The sequence below is a fragment of the Monodelphis domestica genome, chromosome 8, assembly GCF_027887165.1.
Source record: "Monodelphis domestica isolate mMonDom1 chromosome 8, mMonDom1.pri, whole genome shotgun sequence".
Lineage (NCBI taxonomy): Eukaryota > Metazoa > Chordata > Mammalia > Didelphimorphia > Didelphidae > Monodelphis > Monodelphis domestica.
In genome coordinates, this window is record NC_077234.1 from 45,395,309 (window position 1) to 45,421,705 (window position 26,397).

General features: G+C 39.5%; 1 protein-coding gene across 16 annotated transcripts in view; it reads left to right on the forward strand.

The window, feature by feature from the left end:
* ATP11B (ATPase phospholipid transporting 11B (putative)) overlaps positions 1 to 26,397 on the forward strand; it is a 152,694-nt gene that overhangs the window by 95,718 nt on the left and 30,579 nt on the right. For 14 of the 16 annotated variants that reach the window (XR_008914006.1, XR_008914004.1, XR_008914005.1 and 11 more), the window contains exons 11-21: positions 840 to 990; positions 2,356 to 2,553; positions 4,054 to 4,275; positions 5,973 to 6,148; positions 7,213 to 7,281; positions 10,072 to 10,145; positions 12,945 to 13,048; positions 19,669 to 19,850; positions 21,355 to 21,558; positions 23,137 to 23,290; positions 25,983 to 26,085. Coding sequence is in view for 12 of the 16 variants with exons in the window: in XM_056807473.1 (XP_056663451.1) it covers positions 840 to 990; positions 2,356 to 2,553; positions 4,054 to 4,275; positions 5,973 to 6,148; positions 7,213 to 7,281; positions 10,072 to 10,145; positions 12,945 to 13,048; positions 19,669 to 19,850; positions 21,355 to 21,558; positions 23,137 to 23,290; positions 25,983 to 26,085 (1,637 nt within the window). In the remaining 4 variants the exon portion in view is untranslated. The remainder of the gene's footprint in view (positions 1 to 839; positions 991 to 2,355; positions 2,554 to 4,053; positions 4,276 to 5,972; positions 6,149 to 7,212; positions 7,282 to 10,071; positions 10,146 to 12,944; positions 13,049 to 19,668; positions 19,851 to 21,354; positions 21,559 to 23,136; positions 23,291 to 25,982; positions 26,086 to 26,397) is intronic. The other 2 variants (XR_008914007.1, XM_056807485.1) reach the window with 1 other exon arrangement.

Genomic DNA, 26,397 nt, shown 5'->3' on the forward strand with positions numbered 1-26,397 from the left:
AGAGAAGAGAAGAGAAGAGAAGAGAAGAGAAGAGAAGAGAAGAGAAGAGAAGAGAAGAGAAGAGAAGAGAAGAGAAGAGAAGAAGAGAAGAGAGAAAATTAATTTTAACTGCTTAGGCTCAGCCAAGTAGTAATTAAGGCCTAAGTCAGAGTGGCCTCCCTGAGCCTAAGGGAGAGTGAGTCCGTCTTTATCACTCACCACAAGACCGTCTCTGAGCTGAGTTCTTCCACTCCAAACTGAAATTCCTCTCCACACTGAATTACCTCAACTGACTTTTTACCCCTTCCTTTTAAAGACATTTTCTCTTATGTCACCTCCCCTAAATTTTCACGTCTACCAATCACAGTAGACGCTTTTTTTCAGGACTGCCCATTCTTAGTTTTCACCTTCTTTGGTTTTCACCTTCTCTGGTTAGATTAAATCTTCTGAGTACTTCACACCTCTTTGTTAAGCTTGCCTTTTGTAAGTTACTTGACCTTTTTAGGTACTAATTTAACCTTTACACCTTTTTGTATTAGATCTAAAAATAAACCTAGCTTAAGGTTTTAGCTTTACTATAAGGTATGAGTTGGGGACTTTCATTGTTCAATCAGGACTTTACAACTTTATCTTCCCCTAAGGCACTGTCTGAGTAGGGTGGAGTAATTTCCAAGTTCACAGTTAACCTTTAGAGAGAGAGGAGGATCAATGAGACCCCTTGTTTATATTTGTTACCTTTGTTAAATATGTGAATTCAATTTATAAAAGCATTTTAGTATATTTATAGATTAATAACTTACTGAACAACTCAATCTCAAATCTCATAATTAATATTTCATATGTTCTTTTATCCACTCTAGATCAATGAATACCTTTTTGATAATATATCTCATAATCCTTATTTCTGAAGCCATCATCAGTACAATCTTGAAATATACATGGCAAGCAGAAGAAAAGTGGGATGAACCTTGGTATAACCAAAAAACGGAGCATCAGCGTAATAGCAGTAAGGTACTGTTCTTTCTGCTGCTCTGTAATGAAGAAACATTCCCATGTGCAATAGAGAACTTAGGAATGATCTGGCCATTGTGGTAATTACCCATGATAGTAATCTGTCATCAAAAAGTGACTGCAAAAGAACAGTATCTTAAATAGGTACATATTTGGTAGGTTGGAAGTGAGGGCAATAGTCATCCTTTTATTAGTACTGTTTCTTTGTTAATGTTCTGCTGTACCTTGTTCCCAACGTGGAGATGCTAATGATGGCCTAGGTTCCATGCTTCAAGTGCAGTGCACTTGGATACAGCATGAGTAGGTTATTTCTACACTCTTGTATTGCAAATGGAACGTTAATATATCTATCCTCCTCTTTAATGCTTTAGCACCTCATTCCCTCAAGATTTTCATCTTATAAAGAAATCACAATGTTAGGGAGAACTTTGGAATTTCTTTAGTACATTCTTCTCATTTTACAGGTGAAGTAATAGATCATAGGAAGGAAATTACTTTCCTTTTTTAAAAAACTTTGGTTTTGTTTCATTTTATGTTTTTTACCATAAAGGCATGCACTTTAACTCTGAAATGTGCTATATTCTAAACTTCTCCCCACATCAAAACATTAATATCATAAAGCAGTTTTGAGTAAGTGAATTATTACTAGAAAAAAATGTACAAAATAAAATAAGGTACTTGGATTTTTATGTTGTATATAGTTCATTCATTGTAGATTTTCCATTTCCCACAAATAGGTGTTGAATTAATCTTTCATACAGTTAAAATGGAAAACTGATATATATTTACATTCTGAATGGCATTCTAAAATGCAGCAATTACTTAATGATTTTTTTTAAGTTCTAGTGAACTTTTAATATTTAATTCTGTGAGATTCAAGGCCTTTGAATGGCACAATGCCTTGTTTTGAGAGTAGTTTCAACCTCAGCCACTTTTTTTTAATCCTTACCTTCCATCTTAGAATCAGTACTGTGTATTGGTTTCAAGGCAGAAAGGAGTGGTAAGGACTAGGTACTGGGGGTTAAGTGACTTATCCCAGCTCACCCAGCTAGGAAATATCTTGAGGCCAAATTTGGATCCAGGACCTCTTGTCTCCAGGCCTGGCTCTCTATCCATGAAGCCACCTAGCTGCTCCCTTCAATCACTTTTGAGAACTATCATCAAGAAGCCTAATGTCCCTGCCTTCTTTGGCAGCTTTGAGGATTAATCAAATGGCCTCAAAGGAAAAGATGAACCATAGATATAAGTTCTGATGGTCCAGATGGACAAGAGCTAATGTTTGCATCCATTTCTCTGACAGTTTTCTCTAATGATGTTTATTCCTGTACATTTTGTGTCTTATACAAACCTTTTTTCCCCCCACAGATTCTGAGATTTATTTCAGACTTCCTTGCTTTTTTGGTGCTCTACAATTTTATCATCCCGATTTCACTCTATGTGACAGTTGAGATGCAGAAATTTCTTGGCTCATTTTTTATTGGCTGGGATCTTGATCTTTATCATGAAGAAACAGATCAGAAAGCACAAGTCAATACTTCAGATCTAAATGAAGAGCTGGGACAGGTGAAAATGCTCCCTTTTTTTCAGTAGCATTTTTTGTTCAGTAGTGCATGGTTTATACAATAGCTATTATGTATTTCAGATGCTAGAAAATACATCACATAACCAAGAACAAAAATAAAGCCCAGGATTTATTTTTCTCTGACCATGTCCCTTCACTTCTCATTTCTTCCTTGAGAGTATTCCTGTTCTCTGAGGATTTTTCCTTCCTCAATCTGTACAAGCATATTCATGTTTGTTTCTTTTTACAGAGTAGCTAAATGATAGTAGTTTTCTCCTGCCATCATTTCATTTGGCCCAGCTCTTTGGCCTAGCCTCCATAGCATGCTGACCATCACTGCTTTTCCTTCTAGGTCTTTAGTTTTTACTTGTCTTTAGTGAAGCTATTTCATGACCTTAAAACCAATATTGAGGGATATTACATTATCTTGCTTTTGTTTCTGTCTTAATATATTTCATGTACTTTCTTTTAATATCAACCCTCCCTTTGATGTCATTTCTACCACTGACTATAGGGATTCCTCAGTTCATGTTATTCTCTTTGGGCCTAATCTCTTCTGATCTGCTTCCAAATCTATAGTTACTTTGTGTAATTGGTTATCCCTTTCTCTAGGTTCCCATTTTTCAGTTTTCTGATTCAAGATGTCCTGTGTTCTCATATTCACTCTCCCTCTTCCACTTCCTCTTCCTCTTCCACCCTCCCTCTTTCCTTCTTCCTGTTATCCCCCTCTCCCACAGAGAGCAGTATTCAGTTGAATTTAGAATTCTTCAGTTTTACACAGCATAGCAGTTATTTATTTTGATCTTACTTGGCTTTATGGTGCTTTGCAAATATTTCTGATATTCTTTAAACAAGGAACATGAGAGCCCCCTTCAAATTCTTACCAATCTCTGCTTCTTCAGCCTTTTGCAAATCCTGAATTTCTTTTTTTAATTTCATAACCAAATTATCAGCCCAAGTTCCCTCAAGATTCTCAGGGATTCACTTCCTGCATTCTTTCCTTAGAACCAATCCTAATATTGGTAATAATAATCTTTCTGAGTCACTTTTTTGAACTCTTTAATATTTTGTAATTTTTCCTCAGACCTTTCTCCCTTGGCCTTCCTTTTTCCAGTACTTCCCAATTTTTCATATTAGATGCTCTCAAAGCTATCCTTCTGGTTTCGCCTCAGAAATTGCTGAAAGTCCTATCACATACGGTAGAAATCTATCCTGTCTGGAGAAGAGCCATAAACACCACATACCCAACTAGCTCCACAAGTGAACATCTCTCTACATACTTTAAGAAGTTATATATTTCAAAATATTCATGATAGAAATTATTTTGGGGTTTTTTTATGCTGTGTTGTCTCTTTACTGATTCCATCATTTACACAACTTAGTAAGAAGCTCTTGAAACTCAAGGATCACATTTGATTGATTTGGTTTGACTGAGCTCACCCCTATGAAAGCAAGGTTATTGAACAGAATATTTTTTGTTGTAATATTTCACATTTTTCTAGGTGGAATATGTGTTCACAGATAAAACTGGAACTCTGACTGAAAATGAGATGCAATTTCGAGAGTGTTCAATTAATGGCATAAAATACCAAGAAATCAATGGTAGACTGGTAGCAGAGGGACCAACACCGGAATCTTCAGAAGGTTTAGCATACTTTAGAAGCTTCGCCCATCTTAGCCCCTCAGCCCATCTTACAATCAGTTCTGACAGTGAAACTGAACTGGTAAGCAGTATATTTGATCTTGATCCTCCCTCATCTGCTCCTTTCCCTTCCCTCAAAACACACACACATTGGGACACTAATGCATTGTTGGTGGAGTTAGAATTGATCCAACCCTTCTGGAAGGCAATTTGGAATTATATAATTGCCCAAAGGGCTTTAAAAGAATGCATGCCCTCTGATCCAGTAATACCACTATTGGGTTTGTATCCCAAAGAGATAAATAAAATGGGAAAGGTTGTTTGGTTACCTTATAAATAAATAAAATATTTATGAATATTTATAAATAAAAATATTTATAGCAGCGCTTTTTGTGGTGGTAAAAAAATTGAAAAATGGGGAGGTTCCCCTCAGTTGGGCAATGTCTGAACAAATTGTGGTATATGATGGTGATGGAATACTATTGTGCTATAATGAAAGATGAATTGATGGGTTTTATAAAACTGGAAACTGGAAAGACCTCCATGAACTGATGCAGAGTGAAATAAGGAGAACCAGGAAAACATTAGATACTGTAACTGGAATATTGTGGGACAATCAAATTTAATTTACTTTCCCATTAATAGCAATGCAGTGATCCAGGACAATTCCCGAGAGACTTATGAGAAAGAATGCTATCCACACTGAGAGAAAGAACTGTGGGAGTAGAAATAAAGAAGAAAACTTAATGATTTATTATTTATTTATATGGGTATATAATCTGGGGTTTTGGTTCTAAAAGATTACTCTATTACAAAAATGACTAATAAAGAAATAGATTTTGAGTGATTTTATATATATATATATATCCCACTATATATATATATATACACACATATATATATCCCACTAGATATATATATATATGTGTATATATATATATACACATATATATACATATATATCCCACTAGAATTGCTTGTCAACTCTAAGAGGGGGGAGGGAAAAGGGGAGGGAGACATGAATCATGTAACTATGGAAAAATTTTTTAAATAAAATTAAAAAACTAACTCTCCCTCCCTCTCTGTCTCTCTCCTGCTGTTTCTCTCTCTCTCTCTCTCTCTGTCTCTCCCCCCATCCCCCCCCCCCCTTTTCTTTCTCCACTCCCCTTTCTTCCCCTGTAAATGGTTTTGTCTGACAAAGTGCCTTCCAGGCCATGCTGAGGGATCAGAGCAGACCTTGGCTGGAGGTGGTACTAGGGATCTGGAGTCACAATACAGTTGAACTTGTTGATTTTCAGAAGAGTACCTTTTGTGTGTGTGGCATAGGCACTGTGCTAGCTATCCTACTTCAGGTCCTTGTTATGGGGAAGAAGATCTAGCACTGCTCTTCATTTGGGGTCTCTGTCCCCAGCAAAGGGCCTGCCAGTTTGGCATGTGTCATTAGCAGTTGTCAGGTATTCCACACAAGCTAGAAATGGTGTTCCAAATACCAGTTACCAGAGTAAGAACAAGAAAAAATTCTTAAGCATCTGGAGTCTTGTTTTGAAAAGTCTTTTAGCAAGAATTAATATTTTATGTACTAATCTAATCAAAATCTAGCAAGTTGTTTTAAAACCAAATAATCTTATAGGCAATGTCAGATTTTCAGAATTTTTGTTCTGAATCCTAGATTGCCAGTTTATTCACTTTTTGTTGACTAACATCTTTTTAGATCCTTACTCCCTGGGCTATTGCCTGGGAATGCTATTTGTCTCAGAAATGTGAATTATGTTTTTACAGATCAAGGAACAGGATCTCTTCTTTAAAGCAGTTGGTCTCTGTCATACAGTACAGATCAGCAGTGGCCAATCTGATGGTCTTGGGGATGGGCCCTGGCACCCCGATGCAGTATCCTCAGAGTTGGAGTACTATGCTGCTTCCCCAGATGAAAAAGCCTTAGTTGAGGCTGCTGCAAGGTGAGTAGAGTGAAAGTAGTTACAGAGGAGCCTACAGCCTGAGGCAGCAGGTACTTAGGAAATCTGGCATCAAATCCTGAACCGCTAGGACTGAAAGAGGACCCTTCTCTTCTCTTTCTTTGTCTGGCATAACTGAGGTTCAGACAGATCAGTGCCAAGGTCAAGCAAGCTCCTAGAGCCTCATGTGCTCACTCTAGGGCAGTGTTGGCAAGCCTTTTAGAGACCACATGCCATGCCCTGGACATCCCCTCCCCCAATGGATCTTGTATGGAGGAACTTTTCAGGACTCTGTTGACCACCTTAGGCCAGATAGGAGTAATTCCTGGGTCAGCAAGTCTTGCCACCATTTGATTGGGGGGAGGTGAGGCAGCTTAAACAGAATTCTAGAATAAGATGAGCTTGCCTTTTTTTAAAACAATTATCCTTGGGGCAGCTAATCTTAATCTTGGTTCAGGTCAAGTCTGTGTAAGGCTGAGGAGCAAGAACTGACTTCAAATCTCACCTCTTACATTGACTGGACAAATTAGCTCAAATGTTTATGTTCCAGATTTGACTATCTAGTCATAGAAAGGTTTAGAAGTGTTTCATATGTTTACATAATATTTATAAACATGTAGAAGTCCAAGTTTTTCAAGATATTAGTGGATTTAGAATTTAAAATGAGTTTCATTTCATTTTTTAAATTGTAATACAGAGATTTAGAATTTAATGTGTTGTGAAGATATAGGAATTATATGAATCCTATTAGGGTGAAATCTGAATAAATTCAGTTTTAGGAGATACTTAAATGATGTCATTCTTTGAAACCTTAGCTCAAGAAACATATACAGTGTAGTAGTTCTTAAACTTATCATGTTGGTGTGAAATTCTTTCCAGATCTTACTTTTTCAAGTTCTGAAAATAACCAAGTATTATTAACTATATACACAAAGGAAGGACTTAAATGTATTTTATATATGTATTTTAAATATTTTATTCAACCAAAACTACAATGGTATATCATGATGAAACATTAAACATTATCCTGCAAAATTGTATATAATTTTCCTACCCTTTAAATTTAGAATTGGGGTCGTGTTTATGGGCAGTACTGAAGAAACTATGGAAATTAAAACCCTTGGAAAACTTGAAAGGTAATACTATTTAACTATCTTAATTTTCAAATTATCAATTGCTTGTTATTCATTATGTAGAATGAGATCAAAAGCTGTATATGTCTTGCTGTGTGACTGCTACCATAGAGAAATTTTCCTTAATCCTCCAATTGTTAATTTCCAGGGAGTAATAAATAGTGAAACATGCTTCCCAAATGTGTTCTCCCTGTTGTGGAATTTTGTCCTGCATGGAATCCAATCAAAAACAGATTCTTCAACATGTGATCCTCTAACTACTACTTTTGGCAAATTGTTAATATTGTTCTTTTTGTTGTTGTTGTCAGTACTGTTCTGATTGAATCAAGCCTTATACAGGTCCTTTTTCATGATATCCAAAGTTTCTGAGAAAAGGCAAACTCAAGATGAGGAAGTACCAGAAAGAAGCCCAGCCTAACTCCTCTATCTTACTTCATGCACAAAGATTTAGGAAATGCACCAGTTCAAATCTGATGAGAAGATCTAAGGAAAACATCTGGAATCATCTTTTCAGCCCAAGTCACCTTAGGGTTAAAGACTGAGGTCTGACAGGAGCACAAAGAGCAGGGAGCATTCTGGTACCCAGGGCCAGAAAGAGACTGACAGTTGATACCAGAAACCAAAAACCTTACCCAAGAAAATAACTGAAAATTAAGAGTTGACCAGTTGAAACTATTGACTCCACAAGAAATGTTCCAGCAAAGTCATTCAGAAGATGTTGGCCTGGTAATTTGCTTGAAAATAAAACAATTGGATGAAAAATGCATATTGCTCAGATGATGATCAGTGTGCAGTTAATCTGGCCATAAGTGTATAAATTTTCTCCAGTGCCACATCCTATGAGCAGAGTCCTAACATCAACAGGAGTAAGAACGATTGCATTTCAATGGGTTATTTGCCCTGTGCTTTTTAAAAGCCAGCCCTGCTCCCTCACACCAAGACCTCTTTTCTAGTGTTGTAAGTGGCTTCTAAATATCTGACACCCACATTTTCCAAAGAATCATAATTAAGGATGCCTAAGAGACAATGGAGAAATGTATGAAGGCTCTATGTGGGTACATGGGGACAACTTCTAAAGTGATGCCCATAAAATATTAGAAGATTTTGAGTGAGGCTTCTTGCAGGCTGGTTAGATTGAGAAGGTCTGGAGGGGTCAGGATCTGTTAGGATGAAAGGCTGTGGTCACTGATGCAGTCTACCATGAGTCTGATGTACACAATTTCTCTGCATAGTCTTTGAACCAGTTTCTGTTTTCATCTCTTACCACTTGTTGAGATAATGAATCTCATTGTAAACTTGTTCTAGGACTTGAGGGATCTACAATTTTATTTGTGTGGGTCCATCCTGTTCTGATACAGATCATACCTCATATGGCTTCATAGGTTGCTGTGGCCAAGAGATCATTACTTGTTGGCTGGGATTCATGACCCCAAACCTCAGCAACTTTGCTCCCAAGATCCCTTAACATGATCTTCAGGACCAAAAGGTGCCTACTACCCCTCCATATCGTATTGGAGTTAATGTTTACTGAAGAAATAGCAGGGTTCTCTAGGCATCTGGAAGGCGTTACGAGGGATAGAATGAGGGGCTTAGAATCAGAAAGTCCTAACTAGGTGGGGTGACTCTGGCAAGTCAGTTCACTTCTATCTGCCTCAGATTCCCCAGCTGTAAAATGAGGTAAGAACAGTGCCTATCTTTCAGGCAGACGAGGATGAGATGAGAGCATGTTTGTATTAGCTTGGTGCCTGGCACATAGCAGTCTCCATGTGAATGCTGATTCCCTAACACTGCTTTTGTTTTAAAATTACTTTGTTCACCTTTGGAAAAGTTCCCTGGTTGTGGTTTTTAGCATTTGGTGAGCATCAGTGTTAATCCTAGCTCTAGAATAAAATTTTATAAATTTTAATTCTGATGAATGCCTCTTGTTGTGTGAAATTGTGACTAGATTCTTCAAAGCTGTGAAATTCTAGTGGAAATTATAGCAGGTATCACCAGACCCTGGTTGATAGTCAGGAGGCTGTGTATTGGGGAAACCTTTTCAGCCATAGAAACTATTTTAGTGCCCTTTACTGAGTCTTTGAGAAATTTTCATTTCCATTTGTGGGGGAGTGGGGCAGCATTCTCCCTGAAAAAGTCCACAGATCCTTGAAGTACTAAGCAAGTGATCATCATGCAGGATCATTTGCTTTTCAGACTATAGCATCATTATTTTTAAAAAATTATTATTGTAAAACTTGCATCCCTCCTTCTTTTAATTAGTTTAGTTTTTCTTCCCTAGACTTTCTCCAATTGTTAAAAATTTGAAATCTTACAAATATATACTTTGGTTTGATATATTTGGGGGGCTTTTTATTCCTAGGTGGCACAGTGGGTAGAGTGCCAGACCTAGAGTCCAAAAGATTCATCTTCCTAAGTCAAATCTGACCTCAGACACTTATTGGGTGTGTGACCCTGGGCCAGTCCCTTAACCCTGTTTACATCAGTTACCTCATCTGTAAAATAAGTGGGAGAAGGAAATGGAAAACCACTCTAGTATCTTTGCTGAGAAAACTCCAAATGGAGTCACAAAGAGTCAGCCAGGACTGGTCCACAACTGAAAAACATCTCTTGATATATGCCCAATATTTTGTTGGCCTCATGGAATTTTACAATAACTTCCAGATCACCTCAGAGCCCACCATCCTAATATAATTTGATTTATTATCCTTTTACTCTTTTTACATTTAGGCTTTCTATAGTTTAAACGGATAATTTCCTAGTTGGATAGTTTATTTTCTTTCTTTTTTTTTTCAGGTACAAATTGCTACATGTTCTGGAGTTTGACTCGGATCGTAGGCGAATGAGTGTGATTGTACAGTCTCCTAAAGGTATGCAATCAAATAGCCTACAATTTTTTACTTGTGAAATATTTAGAATAATTGAATCTCAGGATTATAAGAGATTATAAGATTATAAAAAAAAATTTAAGAACTATAAGAAATCTCAGAATTTATCCCATTTCTGAAAAAGAACCACTTTATAGACATGTATGCAAACATGTCAACCATCTTTGACTTAAGAATTCACTACCTCTTCAGTTGACTATTGGGAAATGTTTGCTCTCACTAGAATCTGAATCTTCTCTTTATATCTTCTTTCCAACACTTAGGCTAAGCAGAATACATTCAATCCCTTTTCTGCACAAAATCCTGTCAAGATAATTTAGAAACTTGCATCACTAGTGTCCTCTCCCCACAAGCATTCTCTTCAAATTAAATAACTATCTCCACTTCTCTCGGCCAGTCTTCTGGACATGATCTTTGGGCCTCTTACCACCTTGTTTACTCTTTTCTGGGTACTATCCAGTTTGTCATTGACCTAGCACCCAGGATAATAGACTTTAAATCTGGTCTGAATGGCAGAGAGCAGTGATGGCATTACTACTTGCCTAGTTCTGGATACTATATCTCTCTTAATATATTATTATTAGGTTTTTTGGCTGTCATCACACACTGATAACTCAAAACATTTTTCAGATGAACTATCAGTACCTCCATGTCTCATTATATTAGCAAAGTTTGGTTTTCTTGAACCCAAGTGATCTTACATTTATATGTATTAAATTTAGTCTTTTTAGATAGATTTAATGCATCTTTTGTGTGTGTGTGTTTTGGCCATCATTCAACCTCCTAATAGTCCCTCTCAAGTTTGTTTTTACCTAAAAATCCTTGGGGCACTTTACCAGAGGTATTCTTTTTCTTTTTGTTTTATTTTTTAAACCCTTACCTTCTACCTTAGAATAAACAGTGTGTTGGATCTAAGGCAGAGGAGTGGCAAGGGCTAGGCAGTTGCAGTTAAGTGACTTACCCAGGGTCATACAGCTAGGAAGTATCTAAGATCAGATTTGAACCCAGGACCTCCCACCTCTAGGCCTAGCTCTCTGCACTGAGCCACCTACCTGCCCCCAGAGACTCTTCAAAGGTGGTTTTGAACCATAAATGACAACTCTTTAGAGCCATCCCTTCAAGGAATTCTGTATTTCCAACTGTGCTAAAATCTTCTGATTCATCAAGAAGGGTCTCTCTCGACTCCTCTGTTGCCAGCTACCTATTGGAGATTGCAACTGTACATCCACATATTGGGCATTTCAAAATAAACATGTCTAATTCAGAACTCATTATCCTTCCTGGTATAACCCAGTCTCGTTCCAGACATATGTGTTTCTTTCTAGGCCATCACCATCCTCCCAGTCACCCAGGTTTGAAACCTCACTGTTGTCCTGACCTCTCTGATTCACCCCCATATCCAGTTGGTTGTCATTTAAATTTGACAACATCTCTTCTCCTTTCCCATCACACACTACTGCCCTTACATAGGTCCTTAGCTCCTCTCAAGTGCTGAACAAATAATAAGGCCCCACTGTCTGCCATACAGGCCTGCACTACTTCAGAGTGCTTCACTTGGCCTCCCTGCCTCCTTTTCCTTCCCCTGCAGTCCATCCACTCACCTATCAGGAGGAGGCTCTCCCTGAGGACACTCTGCCTCTCAGCACGGTGCCTTTTCATTGGCTGCCCCCATTCCTGGAGTACTGCTCACTGTGGCCCCTGGCTCCTCGCCTTCTGCAGGAGGGCTTTCCCTGCGCACCGCCCAGGGCCTTCTCTCTTAGGTGACCTTCCACGTTCTCTTGTCTGTCCATCTGTTGTCAACCTGCTCTTTTCGCCTGTCAGATTGTAAGGGCCCTGCAGGCAAGGCCTGCTCTTGCCTTTCTGTGTATCCCCAGAATTTAATATTGTGCCCAGCCTAGAGTCAGCGTTTAACAGATGCTTATGCCCAGAGTACCACATTCCTAACCCAGAGCCTGGCACACAGGAGATGCTTGCTCACTGTTTCTTGATTGGTAAGTTGAGAAAATTTAGATCAGCATTTCCTTGATGCCAGTTAGTAACGGTGAAAGAAGACACCAAGGGAACGGAGTAACTCCTTGTAATAATCGCTTCCTTTTTGAGAAGATTGCTAACTGTCCCTTAGTGATCCATTCTAGAGCTTTCCTAGGAATAAAATGTGAGCTCCCTCACATTCCTTTCCAACCTTGTCTCCATCTTCTGTGGCATATCTCCTGTTTTCCTCAGTCTTTCATAGATCTCTGTCACGGCTTCAGCAATAGCTTCCATTGGTGCTTTATGTGTTTTGTCCATCATTTGCCCAGATCCAGTGACTGCATGGTTGTGACTTGTTTTCTTAGTATCTGTCACCTCACCTCAGATTTTAGCATCTTATTTGTTCTGTTCTTTCCTATTCAAATAGACAGTGGGGGGTGAGGGTGGGGGGGGGCATTGGAGACCTGGGTTCAGATCGTGCTTTAATGTGGTTAGCATGTTTTTTACCTCCCTGGTGCTCTCTGAGGTTCCCTTCCAGCTCTAGGTTTAGGATCCTAGTATATTTTTCCTTGTCCAAACCTGAACAAACAAACAAGGGTTGTCCCACCCACTCTGATCTAGGAGTTGGATCTCTTCTGGGCTTCTGAATTTTTTCATAATAGAGCTTTAAAAATTATTCTTGTTGCCCTCCACCTTCCTTCCCAGCCTCCCCTCCCCCCACTTATTGTTATCTTTAGACCTTTGAATACTTGACTTATAACATTCTTAGCCACAATCCAAAGGAAATCTTGATTCCCTTTCCTCTCCCAGGTGAGAAACTTTTGTTTTCTAAAGGAGCAGAGTCTTCAATTCTTCCTAACTGTATTGGTGGTGAAATAGAAAAAACAAGAATTCATGTAGATGAATTTGCTTTGGTGAGTATCAATTTCAATAACAATTAAAATATTTAAGTAATATATATGTTAGTCCTTGGGGTTTTTTTGCATTAGAAGTTCATAAAAAAAAACTTAAGAAATTATATAATTTTTAAATTGCATTTCCTTGGCCTCCATATAGAACAAATGCTTTTATATCATAATCTATACTTAAGATTTTAGAAGGCTTTCCATGTGAGTTCTTTGTTTAAAGAAAAGGTTATAACTTAAGAACAGGTTTTAAGAGATTTGGTTATTAATTTATCTGGGAAATAATCTGGAAGTTTTAGCAAACTTTTCTGTTAATTCAAAATGTGATGACAGCCAAGAAGGCTATTGGTATTATACGGGTAATATTAAGAATTTAGGTTATTACATTAGCTTTATGGGTAAGGAGCAGAGGAGCTGTTTTGAAGCACAAATTGAATTTTGGAACAGATCTGAGGCAAAGGTTCTTTGGAATGTTGAGAGGGAGTCTGAATACCAACTGTAAGTTAGGTTTGTCAATTGTTGCTCTCAGGACTGAGAGGAACAAGCTGCTATTTTCTACTCTCTACTTCTTCGTTTGGAGTTTAAGGAAAAGGAAGATAAATCCTGAAGGGTCTTGGCACTTTCCCCTATTACAAATCTAGGAAAACACTAGGATTTGATTTAGTGATTGATTTACTGTGGGTGATTATTAATTTCATCTTTAAGACCACAGAAAATCCTGTTTTGCTCTAGGCTCTGGGTGAAAACCCAGAGTCACAGCTAGCTGACTCAGCCAGCTAACTTTGCTGTTCTATATAACTAGAGACATAGTTAAAACTTTATATAATCTTATAAGGATGTTAGTGTTAGATTATTGTAGAATAAGGAAATTTTGGGGTTAGTTGGAAGCCAGGAAGTCAGTTTGTCCTGGGAAACCAGAATGGAAAAGGTTTCATATGAAACCAGCTGGGCTGTGGATTGAGTTAGATCCCCTTAGATTAATAATTCCTTTTTATGTCCTTTATAACCTTCTATTCTTTTATACTATGCTACAAATTCAATAAACAGGGTTTTTTTTTCTAGAGACTCCAGAGCATTCCTTGTACTGAGCCCTGAGGGAAATTCATAGCTGAGCTTCATCTCACTACTACAAACTGAGGATACTTTGTAAACCATCTATCAAAGTATCTGAATAAGTTATCAACATAATTTTTACAGAATCTCTTAGGCTGAAGTGAGTAAGCTGTAGTTTCCAGGGCAAGAAAGGTACTAGATCAAGTGTTAAATTCAGTTGTAGGTGCCACATCTCAGAAAGCTTAATGATAAGCCAGAGAGTGCCAAGATAATCCTGTTTTGCTCTGGGCTCTGGGTTTATAGGCACTTTTATAGATCCCATTGTCTGTTCTCTTTAGCAAAGCCCAAAGAGGCTGCATGAGTTCTCCTAAAGTCACCCAGGTGATATGTGCCAAAGCCAGTGTCAGTGTAGCTTTCTGACTCGACAGCTATCTGGAGTACTTCCTGTTCATCCAAGTTGCCTTCTTCCTTTGGTGAAGAACCACAGTGTCATATTTAGGACTGCTAGTGACCCCAGAGGCCAACCAACCCCCTTCATTTACAAAGATTAAAGTGACCTCTGCTATCTCAAGCTTACACAGAGAGTAAGTGAAAGAACTGGTGTTTGAACTCAGTCCTCTACCTTCAGACAACCAGTACATTTTCCCCTGTACCACATCTTAATGAAGGGCCTTTAGAGAATTCTCAAGGATCATTAAAGAAACTAAGGATGTTTAGCTTGGAAAGGAGAATGCTAATAAGACATACTACCCATCCTCACAGATTAGAAGACCTTTTTAAGTAGAAAAAAGAACATACTTGTCTTTCTTGGCCAATCAGACCAGAACTTAGAGCTGTGTTTGACTAAGCTATGTCACACGTGCCAGAGCTGCTCCCCTCTCCCTCTCCACCATGCCTGAGGACTTTTTTCACATCACCTGCCCCTCTGCCCAGCAGCCCAATGGGAGCACTTCTTCCCTCCCCTGCCTGGGGTAAGGAGGAGGCTCACATGGGGCATGAGTGTACCATTTGGGCACTCAGTCTCAAAGTTTCACCATCACTGAGCTAGAGCAGTCAGTAAAAATTGAAGTGGGCAAGGAGGAAGGGGGTGGCAGTGGTTGAGTTTGATATATGAAAAAACTAACAAGAGCCATTCAAATGGAATGGGGCTGCATCAGGAGATGGTGAGATTCCCTTTGCCAGCAGTCTATTGAACAAAGGCCAGGAGCAGGTTAAGGTGTTTGGCCTGGGTACACTGAGGACTCAAGGCTACTCTCCCTGATTCTTCTGCTTCTAAGTCGAAATTCTCTAAAAGCTGTAGTTTTTTTTCACAGCTCCCAACAAAACAACTGATTGATACAGAAGTGTTCACAGCCCATTGTAGGCATAGGTTGCTTTTAAAGGAGGGGGGTTTGTCAACTCTGAGGTATCACCTCACACCCAGCAGATTGGCTAACATGACAACAACAGAAAGTAATGAATGCTGCAGGGGATGTGGCAAAGTTGGGACATTAATTTGTTGCTGGTGGAGTTGTGAATTGATCCAACCACTCTGGAGGGCAATTTGGAACTATGCCCAAAGGGTGATAAAAGAATGTCTACCCTTTGACCCAGCCATAGCACTGCTGGGTTTGTACCCCAAAGAGACAATAAGGAAAAAAACTTGTACAAGAATATTCACAGCTGCACTCTTTGTGGTGGCCAAAAATTGGAAAACGAGGGGATGCCCATCAATTGGGGAATGGCTGAAGAAACTGTGGTATATGTTGGTGATGGAATACTATTGTGCTCAAAGGAATAATAAAGTGGAAGAATTCCATGGAGTCTGGAACGACGTCCACGAATTGATGCAGAGCGAGAGGAGCAGAACTAGGAGAACATTGTACACAGAGACTGATACACTGTGGTACAATCTAATGTAATGGACTTCTCTATTAGTAGCAATGCAATGATCCAGAACAATTCAGAGGGACTTAAGAGAAAGAATGCTGTCCACATCCAGAGGAAGAACTGTGGGAAAAGAAATATACACAAAAAAAAAAAACAACTGCTTGATCACATGGGTCGGTGGGGCTATGACTAGGAAAGTAGACTTTAAAAGATCACCCTGGTGCAAATATTAATAATAAGGAAATGGGTCTTGATCAATGGTACATGTTAAACCCTGTGGAATTGTGCATCAGATACAGGAGGGGGATAAGAGGAGGGGAGGGAAGGAACATGAGTCTTGTAACCATGGAAAATTATTTTAAATCATCTAAATACAATTTTTAAAAAATTAAAAAACAAAGGAGGGGTTTGTAAGTCAGGGAACTCCTGTAGTTTACAAACTGCTGGAAGTTGGTATGTTTCTAAATCTATATTTCTCAAGTTCTCATTTGAGTAAAATAGGATATTGGTGGATTCTCCTGGAAAAATAGATAGCCCTTTTAATGCTCTTATTTTAGTGATTATTTTTATACCAGCATACTCCCTCAAAAACTGTAGCCCCCAGCATCTAGGAATCATCATTTCACAACTTTCTAAAATATTAAGCTACTCATCATAAAAGTATTAAAAATAATACCTAACAATAGCTAGTATTTCTAAAGCATTTTAATGTTTGCAAAATGCCTTACATACATTATCTCATTTGAGACTCACAATAACTCTACAAGGTAGCAGCTTTTATTACAGATGAGGAAACTGAGGCTATCAAGAGTATTAAGTGATTTGCCCAGCATTAAGCATGTAAGTAAGGGTCTGAAGCAGGTTTTAAACTCAGATCTTCATGACTCCCAAATTCAGAGTTCTATATACTCTTCCATCCAGTTAATAGGTGGTGGTTGTTTTTAATTACTCATATCCACACCAGTGATGTGCTAGGCTATATTGAAAACTGAATTAATTTTACAGTGATGCTTTTCCTTTAATTAAATTTAGGAGACAAAATACAAACTTTTAGAATATGCTTAGGAAACAAATTTACTGACATGGTTTTTAAGAATCTAAATTGGAATAAATATTAAGGAACATAAGGAAAGAAAGTAAATTCATCAGAAACTCAGAAATGGAGTCGTTTCAGCAGAAAAGGACAGAGTAAATAGAGAGGTCAAGTGAAATTAGAGAATAAAGCAGTAAGTTAATACCTTATACATATAAGCTATTGATAATAATAAAAAGTAAAAAAAATGCACACTAAAATTAAGTCACCTGGAACTATCATAAAACATTGGAATGAGACAGAAGAAAGTTTTATTATTAAAAAGAAAGCAGAGAATCTTGATTTGAAATATATGATCACACAATGACACATGTAAAACTCAGCGGAATTGAACTTTGGCTATGGAAGGAGGGGAGAGAAAGAACATGAATCATGTACTCATGGGAAAATGTTCTCATTCAATTAAATAAAATTTTTTAAAAATTAAAAAAATAGAAATATATGATCACAAAGCTGACCATCAATAAAAGACTGAAAGATGAAGAAAGAAGTTAGAAGTCAGAGAAACCCAGCCTAAATATCCCAGAATTAAGTCTGATAAAGCCATTCAGGTTTCATTGTACATGAGATTTAGTAGGAGACAAAATTCCATTTTCCAGATAGTTAGAAATGCAATTTAAGGAGAGAGTGGAATAGTGTGTGTAATAAGGCCCATGTAAAGGAATTTGCTTAGTGGATCATTCTAATAATAGCAAAAATTTCTAGTATTTTAAAGTTTGCAAAGTGCTTTATATATGTCATTTCTTTTGACCCTCTCAAGAATCTGAAGGTGCAAATACTGTTGTTATACTCATTTCATGGATGAGGAAAATGAGCCTTAAAGGTTAAGTGGTTTTTCCAGCATCACAAAGCCATGAAGTATCTGAGGGAAGTTTGAATTTGGGCCTTCCTGACTCCAAGTTTAGCTCTCTGATAAGGAAGTAAGCCCTGCTGGTGAAGTACACTAATACTTCCATCTACACTACCATTTTGAAGCAACTGCATCCCCATCTTTCTTGCCAAGGTCAAACCATCAATTAGTCTCCTTTCAGTCTTGTCTGTCTCTTAAGTTTCAGTCTCTTCATCTTAGCTAAGTCCTTCCCTGCTGCCTTCATACATACCTGACCTTCCCTATCCTTCTAAATCATTTGCTTAACCCAACTGGCTCCTCAACCTCTCATCCGATTTCCTTTCTCCCTTGCTTGAACTCATCGATCCCACTGCCTTCCCTCACTACTTAGCCCTTTGCAGTCTAGCTTCCCCCCAGCTACTGTTGCTTTCATACTGTCAGTGATCTCTTTATGAGCAATCCCTGATCTCTTCTGTGTCCTCATTGATCACTTTCTGCAGTACTTCACTTGATGGCCATGGCCTCCCCTTGGATCTGCCCCTCTCTGATTCTTTGTGATAGTGTGTTCTGCTGGTTCTCCTGCCACCTGGCTGTTTGATCTTTTCCAATTTACTCTGCAGGACCATCACACATGTCTCTTCTAAAGCTATTTCCTTAGATTGGTTCTTAACTGTCTTCTTTCCTTTCTTCCCTCTCCTTCCCAACCCTTCAACTCACACTCTTCTCTTTTCTTCTCTCCTCTACCCTCCAGTCTTTTTTACCTTCTCCATGCCCCCCCTCCCCCTTTCTTCCTTCTTTCCTCAGCAATCCCAGGGGTTCAGCTATTGCCTCTCTGTAAATGACTTGGACTGAATTCTTCTGCATCTCCCCCTGGATGTCTTAAAGACATCAAACTCAACATATCTCAGACATAATTCATTGTCTTTAAATGGATATCTGTTCCTCTTTGAAATGATACTATTTATGTTGAGGCCTCCTTCACCCTTCATGTCACCCAGGTTTGCAGCCTCCTTAATTCATCCCTCTCCATCAACTCCCATCTCCTACTTGTTTAGTTTGGGGTTTTCCCTCTAGAACTTTTTCCCTGACTGTCCCCTCTTTGCTCAAAAGACCTCCTCTCCTTCTTAGGGGCATCATGATATCTTGCCCAAGATTACAATAGGGTTTTTATTAGGCTTTCTGTATCTATTCCAGGTTAACTTTCATTAGTCTGCCACATTGATATTCCTAAAGAAGAGTTTGCTCCTGTTGCCTGACATAAAATATAACTTCCTTGGGCATTTTAAGCCCTTCATAGTCTGGCTGCAATCTACTTTTCCATGTGATTTCTGACATGCCTTTGCATAGGCTCTCTCCTTCTTTCCTCCAGCCCTTTTCTTCTGTGCTTAGCAACTCTGGGAATCCTCATTGCCCTTCAAGGCTTATTTCAGTATTCAGTGCTTTAGTGAAGGCCCTGTTCTCTGATGATGAGCCTCTGTTGCTAACAACCCAGTGCTGGTGCCATGAGCAAAGTGTCTCCATCTAGATGGAGAGTCCCCAGATTCTGGGACTTTTCCAAGAGCTGTCAGCAGCTCTGGATGGGCCACACAAGGAGGACTTTGATGGGCTTTGTTCAAAGTGGTGGCTTGGGTTGACTTCGGTGTGCCAAAGGGAGCATGTAATTTTGCTTTGTGAAAAACAATTGTTTATGATTTACCTTATATTAATCGGTGATCAGTTTACAGTGAAAGAAATGCTAACCTGGCTTTTTGACTGTCTGTTGTTATCTTGCATTTCTTGCCCTAGAAAGGGCTAAGAACTCTGTGTGTAGCATACAGACGATTCACACCTGAAGAGTTTGAGGAAGTGAACAGGCGGCTTTTAGACTCCAGAACTGCCTTACAACAGCGTGAAGAGAAGCTGGCCGAGGCCTTCAACTTCATAGAGAGAAAGCTGTTGTTACTCGGGGCCACGGGTGTAGAAGACAGGTAAGTGGGATCTGGGTACTCCCTCAGGCATATATCTTTGCATTCAGGAAAACAAGTTGGTGCTCCAGCCAGAAGAAAATTGGGGAGTGAGTTGTCAGACCTTGGAATACACTCCTCCCTTGTCTTTGCCTTTCAGAATCTGAATCTACCCTCCCCTCCACTCCCCCCACCCCACCCCCCCATCTGAATCTTCCTTCACCACTGCCTTTCCCAGAGCTGCATTCTCTCCTTCTCCTGGTGTTTCTAGATCTTTCCTTTGACTTCTTTACTTCCCACCTTGCATATACCTTTATATATGTCATGAGACCATTTGGCAGTGAATAAAGGGCAAAAGTATATTGCACCTACTATATGCCAGCTATTGTGCTTAGAGCTTTAAAATTATCTCACCTGATCCTCACAACAGCCTTGGGGAGGTAGATGCTATTATTATTTTTTTACAGTTGTGGAAACTGAAGTGAATAAACTTATCCACAGTCACTCAGCTAGGAAGTGTCTAAGGCTAGATTGAACTTGGATCTTCATGACTTCAAGCCTAGGGCTCTGTCTTGCCTCAAAGTTAGAAAGACCTGGGCTCAGGGCTCAGCTTTGACACCTCCTGGCTCTATGGGACCTTGGGCAGCTCACCTGAGCTCTCGGCAGCCTAGGCAGAGGTGGTGTCAAAGGGGCCCAGGTGTGTATTGATGATGATTTAGACTTTAATTATTTCCCAGGGACATTCTAATCTGATCCTAAGCACTCGGGAGTCATTTGGGGTCCGGGTTCTGGTGTTTAATACTTCTACTTTAGGCAGCTTTTTAACTAGAAGTTTCAAAACAGTTGGCAATTTGTATTGACTGAAGAAATTTCTCCACTGAGACTAGCTTATTAATACCAATGACATCACAAATCTAGACCAAAAAAGACCCATGACATCTTCTGATTCCCAGAATGATGAAAACTTTCCAAAAGCAAAGGCTCTCCCACTGATTCCACTTACTATACACTTCATGTCTATTGCATTGGATAAACTCATCTAAATATCAAGCCTCAAGGTTTAAATGAAGAAGAGAGGAAAATAGAGCAATCTGTTATAAGATAAAATTAAAATTAAACGTCAGACTAAGGTTACAACATTCTAAGAATTAAATCATTGTTCTCACCTTTCTTTGATTTTGAGATCTTTGAACCTCAGTATGTACTTTTGATAAAGGGTATTTTTTTTTCCTAAATACCTATTTATGCTTTGAAATTTAAACCTCTGGTAAAGAACAATTGGCAAAAAATCTGGTAAAAAAATCCAAGTGGCTCATCTGACCTTATAAAAATAGGCTTTGAAGATACATCTCTCACAATTCAGATATTAGAATTATAATATATGTAAATATATTATAGGTAGTCACTAATGGTTCTGAGCTCTGTGTAACATTGATAGAACAGAATTGAAAATCCACTTTTTTATTAAGCACATTGTTCTGCTCTCTGAAGGGGCTGTGCGAAATAGTTTTGATTCTCTGATTTTCAGGCTTCAAGATAAAGTGAGAGAAACCATTGAAGCTTTGCGCATGGCAGGCATCAAAATCTGGGTACTTACTGGAGACAAACATGAAACTGCCATCAGCGTGAGTCTGTCATGTGGACATTTTCATAGGACCATGAATATCCTTGAGCTGGTCAACCAGAAGTCAGACAGTGAGTGTGCAGAACAACTGAGGCGACTGGCCAGAAGGTACTAAAACATCTCCAGGTGCAGAAGGGGCATCCCGGTCCCTTCAGCCACAGCCCACCAAGTTTTACACTTGATAGTCCAGCTGTGTTCTTATCTGGGTAACAAATGTGATCACCTGCTGGGGCCCACCCAGCACCATAGACTTCTCAGTGCCCCAGCAGGCCTGCAGGGAAGCTATGGATGTGTCAGTTGATTGATTTAAATTCTTCAAAGGGAAACTGATAAATCGATAGGCTTTTTGAAATAAAGAAGAACCTTGGGCCATGGAGAGTCACTGTTGGGGTGTCTCATTTAGCTGAAACCTTTCCAGGTAAGGGAGCTCTTCACATTGGTTTATGGCAGATATTGGCCATCACTGTTGTGGCTATTTAAATGCTTTTCATCCAGTGGGGTCAATTAGAACTCCCAGGGAATTTGTTTTCACGTTATGATGTGTATGTTAATGTGGATGCTGTTGAGCACAAATCATTTAGATTGAACCAACACTGCGATATGTTGACCAAATAAGTTGGTGGGGTTTTAGGTACCTAGATTTAGTGTCCAATACTTGGAAGGTGAAAAATGTCAAGTGTATGTGTTACACATTTATGGGCATAACTTTTGTGCTCATTCACGTTCAATCAGAAAGCTCTTAATAAATGCCTACTGTGTGCTAGGCAATGTGTTATGTACTAGGGTCAGGAAGAAATTAATAAGACAGGCCCCTCTTCCCTTAAGGAGCTCACGGTCTAATGGGGGATGGACCCATACAAGCAAGATATTCAGAATAAATTAGAGATCATATAGAGGGAAGACATTAGTATTAAAGGGAGATCAGGAAAGCCTCCTTGCAGCAGGCAGTAATTTAGCTGAGACTTCAGGGAAGCTAGGAGATGGAGATGGGGATGAAGAGGGAAAAAATTCCAAGCCAGAGGACAACATCACTAGCTTGCCAAAGTTCATGGAGAAGGGAGTGAGGTGTGAGAAACTGGGGAGGTAGGAATGAGCCGGCTTATGAAGGGCTTTAAAAGCTGTAAGATTTTGTATTTGATTCTGAAGTTTTAGGGAGATACAGGAAGTTATTGAAGGGGTGGGAAGGAGGACTGGGGATGCTGTCGTTCATAGTCTCCTCTTCCCCCCCCCCCCTTTTGTTAAACCTCTACCTTCTGCCTTAGAATTAATACTGTGTGTTGGCTCCAAGGCAGGAGTGGTAAGGGCTAGGCAATGGGGCTAAGTGACTTGCCCAGGGTCATACAGCTGGGAAGTAGCTGAGTCCAGATTTGGACCCAGGACCTCCTGTCTTCAGACCTGGTGCTCTATCTAATGAACCACCTAACTGCTTTCTCTGTGCTCTCTTAAATGCCATGTGCTGCCCCCCAGGAATCACATGGCCTTCCAGTATCCAGGTCTATAGAGTCATGATAGCAGAATGCTCCATGTAAACTGCTACCTCATAACAAGATAAATGACTACATAGAAAGAATAAAAACTGCAATTTCGGGGAGGGGGAGCGGGGGGGAGAGATCTGTTATTGTTTAAATGTAAATGATAAGTGAGGCTGAAGCATTCTATTGAAATCCAAAATGTTTTCTTTTCCAGAATCACGGAAGATCACGTGATCCAGCATGGTCTGGTGGTAGATGGGAGCAGCCTTTCCCTGGCCCTAAGGGAGCATGAGAAGATATTCATGGACGTATGTAAGAGCTGCTGTGCCGTGCTGTGCTGCCGCATGGCCCCACTACAGAAGGCAAAAGTACGTGGCACCCTCGGGCCTGGGGACCTGGCTGGGCCCCTGCACTGGAGCTGTGCGTGGTCTGGGAGCTGCCCTTCACACTTCCTTTAATATAATTCATAGAACACTGGATTGAAATGAGAGTCATTGAAATTTCCACCTTTCTTGGGATATGTCTAGTAGCATAGATGAAGTGAAGTGGCTGTGGGGGATACATTCATAAAACCTCAGCCCAGGACATTTTTTCCTGACTTTGCTACCCACTGATGTCCCTTTTATACTGATGGTTGTGAGGCCATCTTTTCTTATTGGGTGGACTTTTTGTTTTTATCAGGCTCTAGACATTTAAATAGCAGAGAACAGAGGCCAAGTTAGCTCATCATTACTAAGGAAGCTCTTCTTTCTTGGTCCCAAGAGAAGAATATATAAATTCAGTTTAATTCAGCAGACATTCACTAAGAACATTTACATGGAGCATTGTGCTAGAGAACAGGACAGATTCAGAGGTTAGAGAAGACAGCTTGGTGTTTGTCCTTGGGGAGCTCATAGTCTTGCAGGGAGACGCAACCCACACCCAGATGTCTGGAGTATTTGAATCGTGCCAGTGGTGCCAGACAAAGTGTTAGCATCCTTGGGGTAAAGCTTGTGACTAATGGGAACAGTCAGGGAGCAGGTGGTAGGAATGCCCAAGAGCAGAAAGACTCAGAAGTGAAGCAGTCTGAGTTAGAGCTTGGCAGCCCAGCAAGACTTGGAAGAATGAGAGGCAACAGCCAGATGTCAGGCAGCACAAAGACAGGACAGAGCCAGCCACAGGCTTATGGGTTGGACCTCAAGGTCTTCCCTCACTTAGCCTCACTCGCTTTGTCTGGGCCTGCTTGTAGAAGCCATCATCCTCTGGCTTCTTCTGAAGTCACTGCTAGGCTATCGGGATGCTCTTCTGTAGCAGCAGACATTCAGTGTGAGCAAGAGCATTGGCATGGCAAAGAAGGGGGAATGTTCACAGGACAGAGGAGTTCAGCTTGTCTGAAGGAGTATCCCATACCAAATGGAGGAAAATGGAAATTTGATTCTCACTTGGGAAAAGGAGAGGGGAGAAGGAACATATCAGCAGCTCTGTGTGCTAGAGGTCAAACAAAATGAAAGCTGACAGAAGTGTAGGAACTGTAATGGGAGAGCACAGCTATTTTTTAGTCTCATATTTTAGAGGGGTTTTTTATTCAGCAAAATAATTCCAGTGAAAAATTACAATAATAGTAAAATTCTACATGATAAAGTTTTTGTATGTATAGATTCCTAATTGGCTTTGAAATGTCCGTTAAAAATTAAAACCATCATGGACACATTCTGTTCTTCAAGCAATGTGCAGTTCGTCCAGTTCTGTGAAAACCTATTTTGAAATAGTCAACTAGTCAACAGGCCTTTCATTTCCTTTTTTTTTTCTAATCCTAAAACTTTTTAAATGCTTATGAAAATTTACCACAGCTCTTCTGCAGAGTTGTGAGCCTGGGTTCTTGAAGACAGGAACTATTTCACTTGTCTTTGTTATCTGTGGCACTTGTCACTCTGTCTCTCTGTATCATTAGCTTAAGAAATGCTTGTTACCCAGGAGAGCAGAGGGCAGGAAGGATGGAAGGGAGGACATTTTCCTGCAGGCTCCATCATTCCCTTAGTATCCTACAACTTCCCTAAAGTGCATTGCATTGTTAGGGTGCTTGGCTCCGGAGTCATTGAAGTGTATTTTGGAGTTTAATCTTTATTAGATGTTTAAATGTGAGGCCTCCTTGAGGCAAAAGTGATATTAATTGATGTGAGCTCGTGGACTTTAGCCATATTCCCTTAGAGGTGATACAGAACATATTCCCTTAAAAATCTAAGAAAAAGATGATCAAAATAGTTTTTAGAAAAGATAATAGTATAATTCACATTTGGATAACATCTCGTGGTCTACAAAATGCTTTCCTCCTGACCCTGTGGGACAGGTCATAACAATAGAAGAGTCAAAAGAGTGCCTCCAACCCATCAGCAAGCAGGAGAGTCAGTGCTGATTGGTATGGGCCCAAAGATGGGATTTTGTTTGCTTTCTGATGACCCAAGTATCCCAAGACCCAGAATCCTAAGGAAGGCCAAGGGGGCAGAGGGAAGTTCATCCAAAAGCCCTTGAGATCCCAGTCTGGCTGTCTGCCATGGCAAAAATCAAGTGAATGACATTGCCATTCAGGTCTGCTGACTCTATCCATTATCCTTGAGTTCTGAGACTCAAGAGAGTAGTTGACTGAATCACAGCTGGGAGATTATTTTCAAGGTCTCAAGCTAGAACAAGGCCTACAAATGCGTCTTTTTAATAGCAGTATGGTGATGCCACATGACTGCTGCTCCCAGAGCATCACAGTCTTCTCCTGTCACACATTCCTTTCATCTGACATCACCCTCTCTTTAGACTGTGAACATCTTGTATGTGTACATGAGCTCCTAGAAGGCAAGAGCTTCTTTTGAGGGGTGGCATGGAGAAAGGGGGATAGGAATTCATATAGAGCCTACTATGTGTGGGGCATAGTGTTCAGCACTTTTTCATGATCTCATTTGAGGCTTGCATCAATCCTGCAAGGTAGGTGCTAATTATTAGCCCCATTTTATAGTTGGGGAAACTGAGGCAAGCTAAAGTCTTTAAGGGAGCTGATTTTATAAGAACTAATTAAAAAATTTCCCTTTTCAGGTGATAAGACTAATAAAAATCTCTCCAGAAAAACCCATAACATTGGCCGTTGGTGATGGTGCTAATGATGTCAGCATGATTCAAGAAGCACATGTTGGCATAGGTGACTGACTTTTTTTCTAAGTTAAAAATTGATATATAGTTAATATTTTGAACTTTTCCATCTTCAACTTAGACTACAATGCCAAATGAACAATTGAGACTGAAACCACGCATGTATTCTTGTCACATGTCAAAGCTTTGTTCTCAGAAGCACACGGTAGTTAAAATACTCATTTTGCATTTTCCTTGAATAATCATAACGAATTTCTGTTCCAAATTGTAGAGCAAATAAATCTCTGAAGGGCATTAATAACTGGTGACCTTTGATAGTAATTATAGAGATTTGGACTGATCCTTTGATTTCATCAGTATA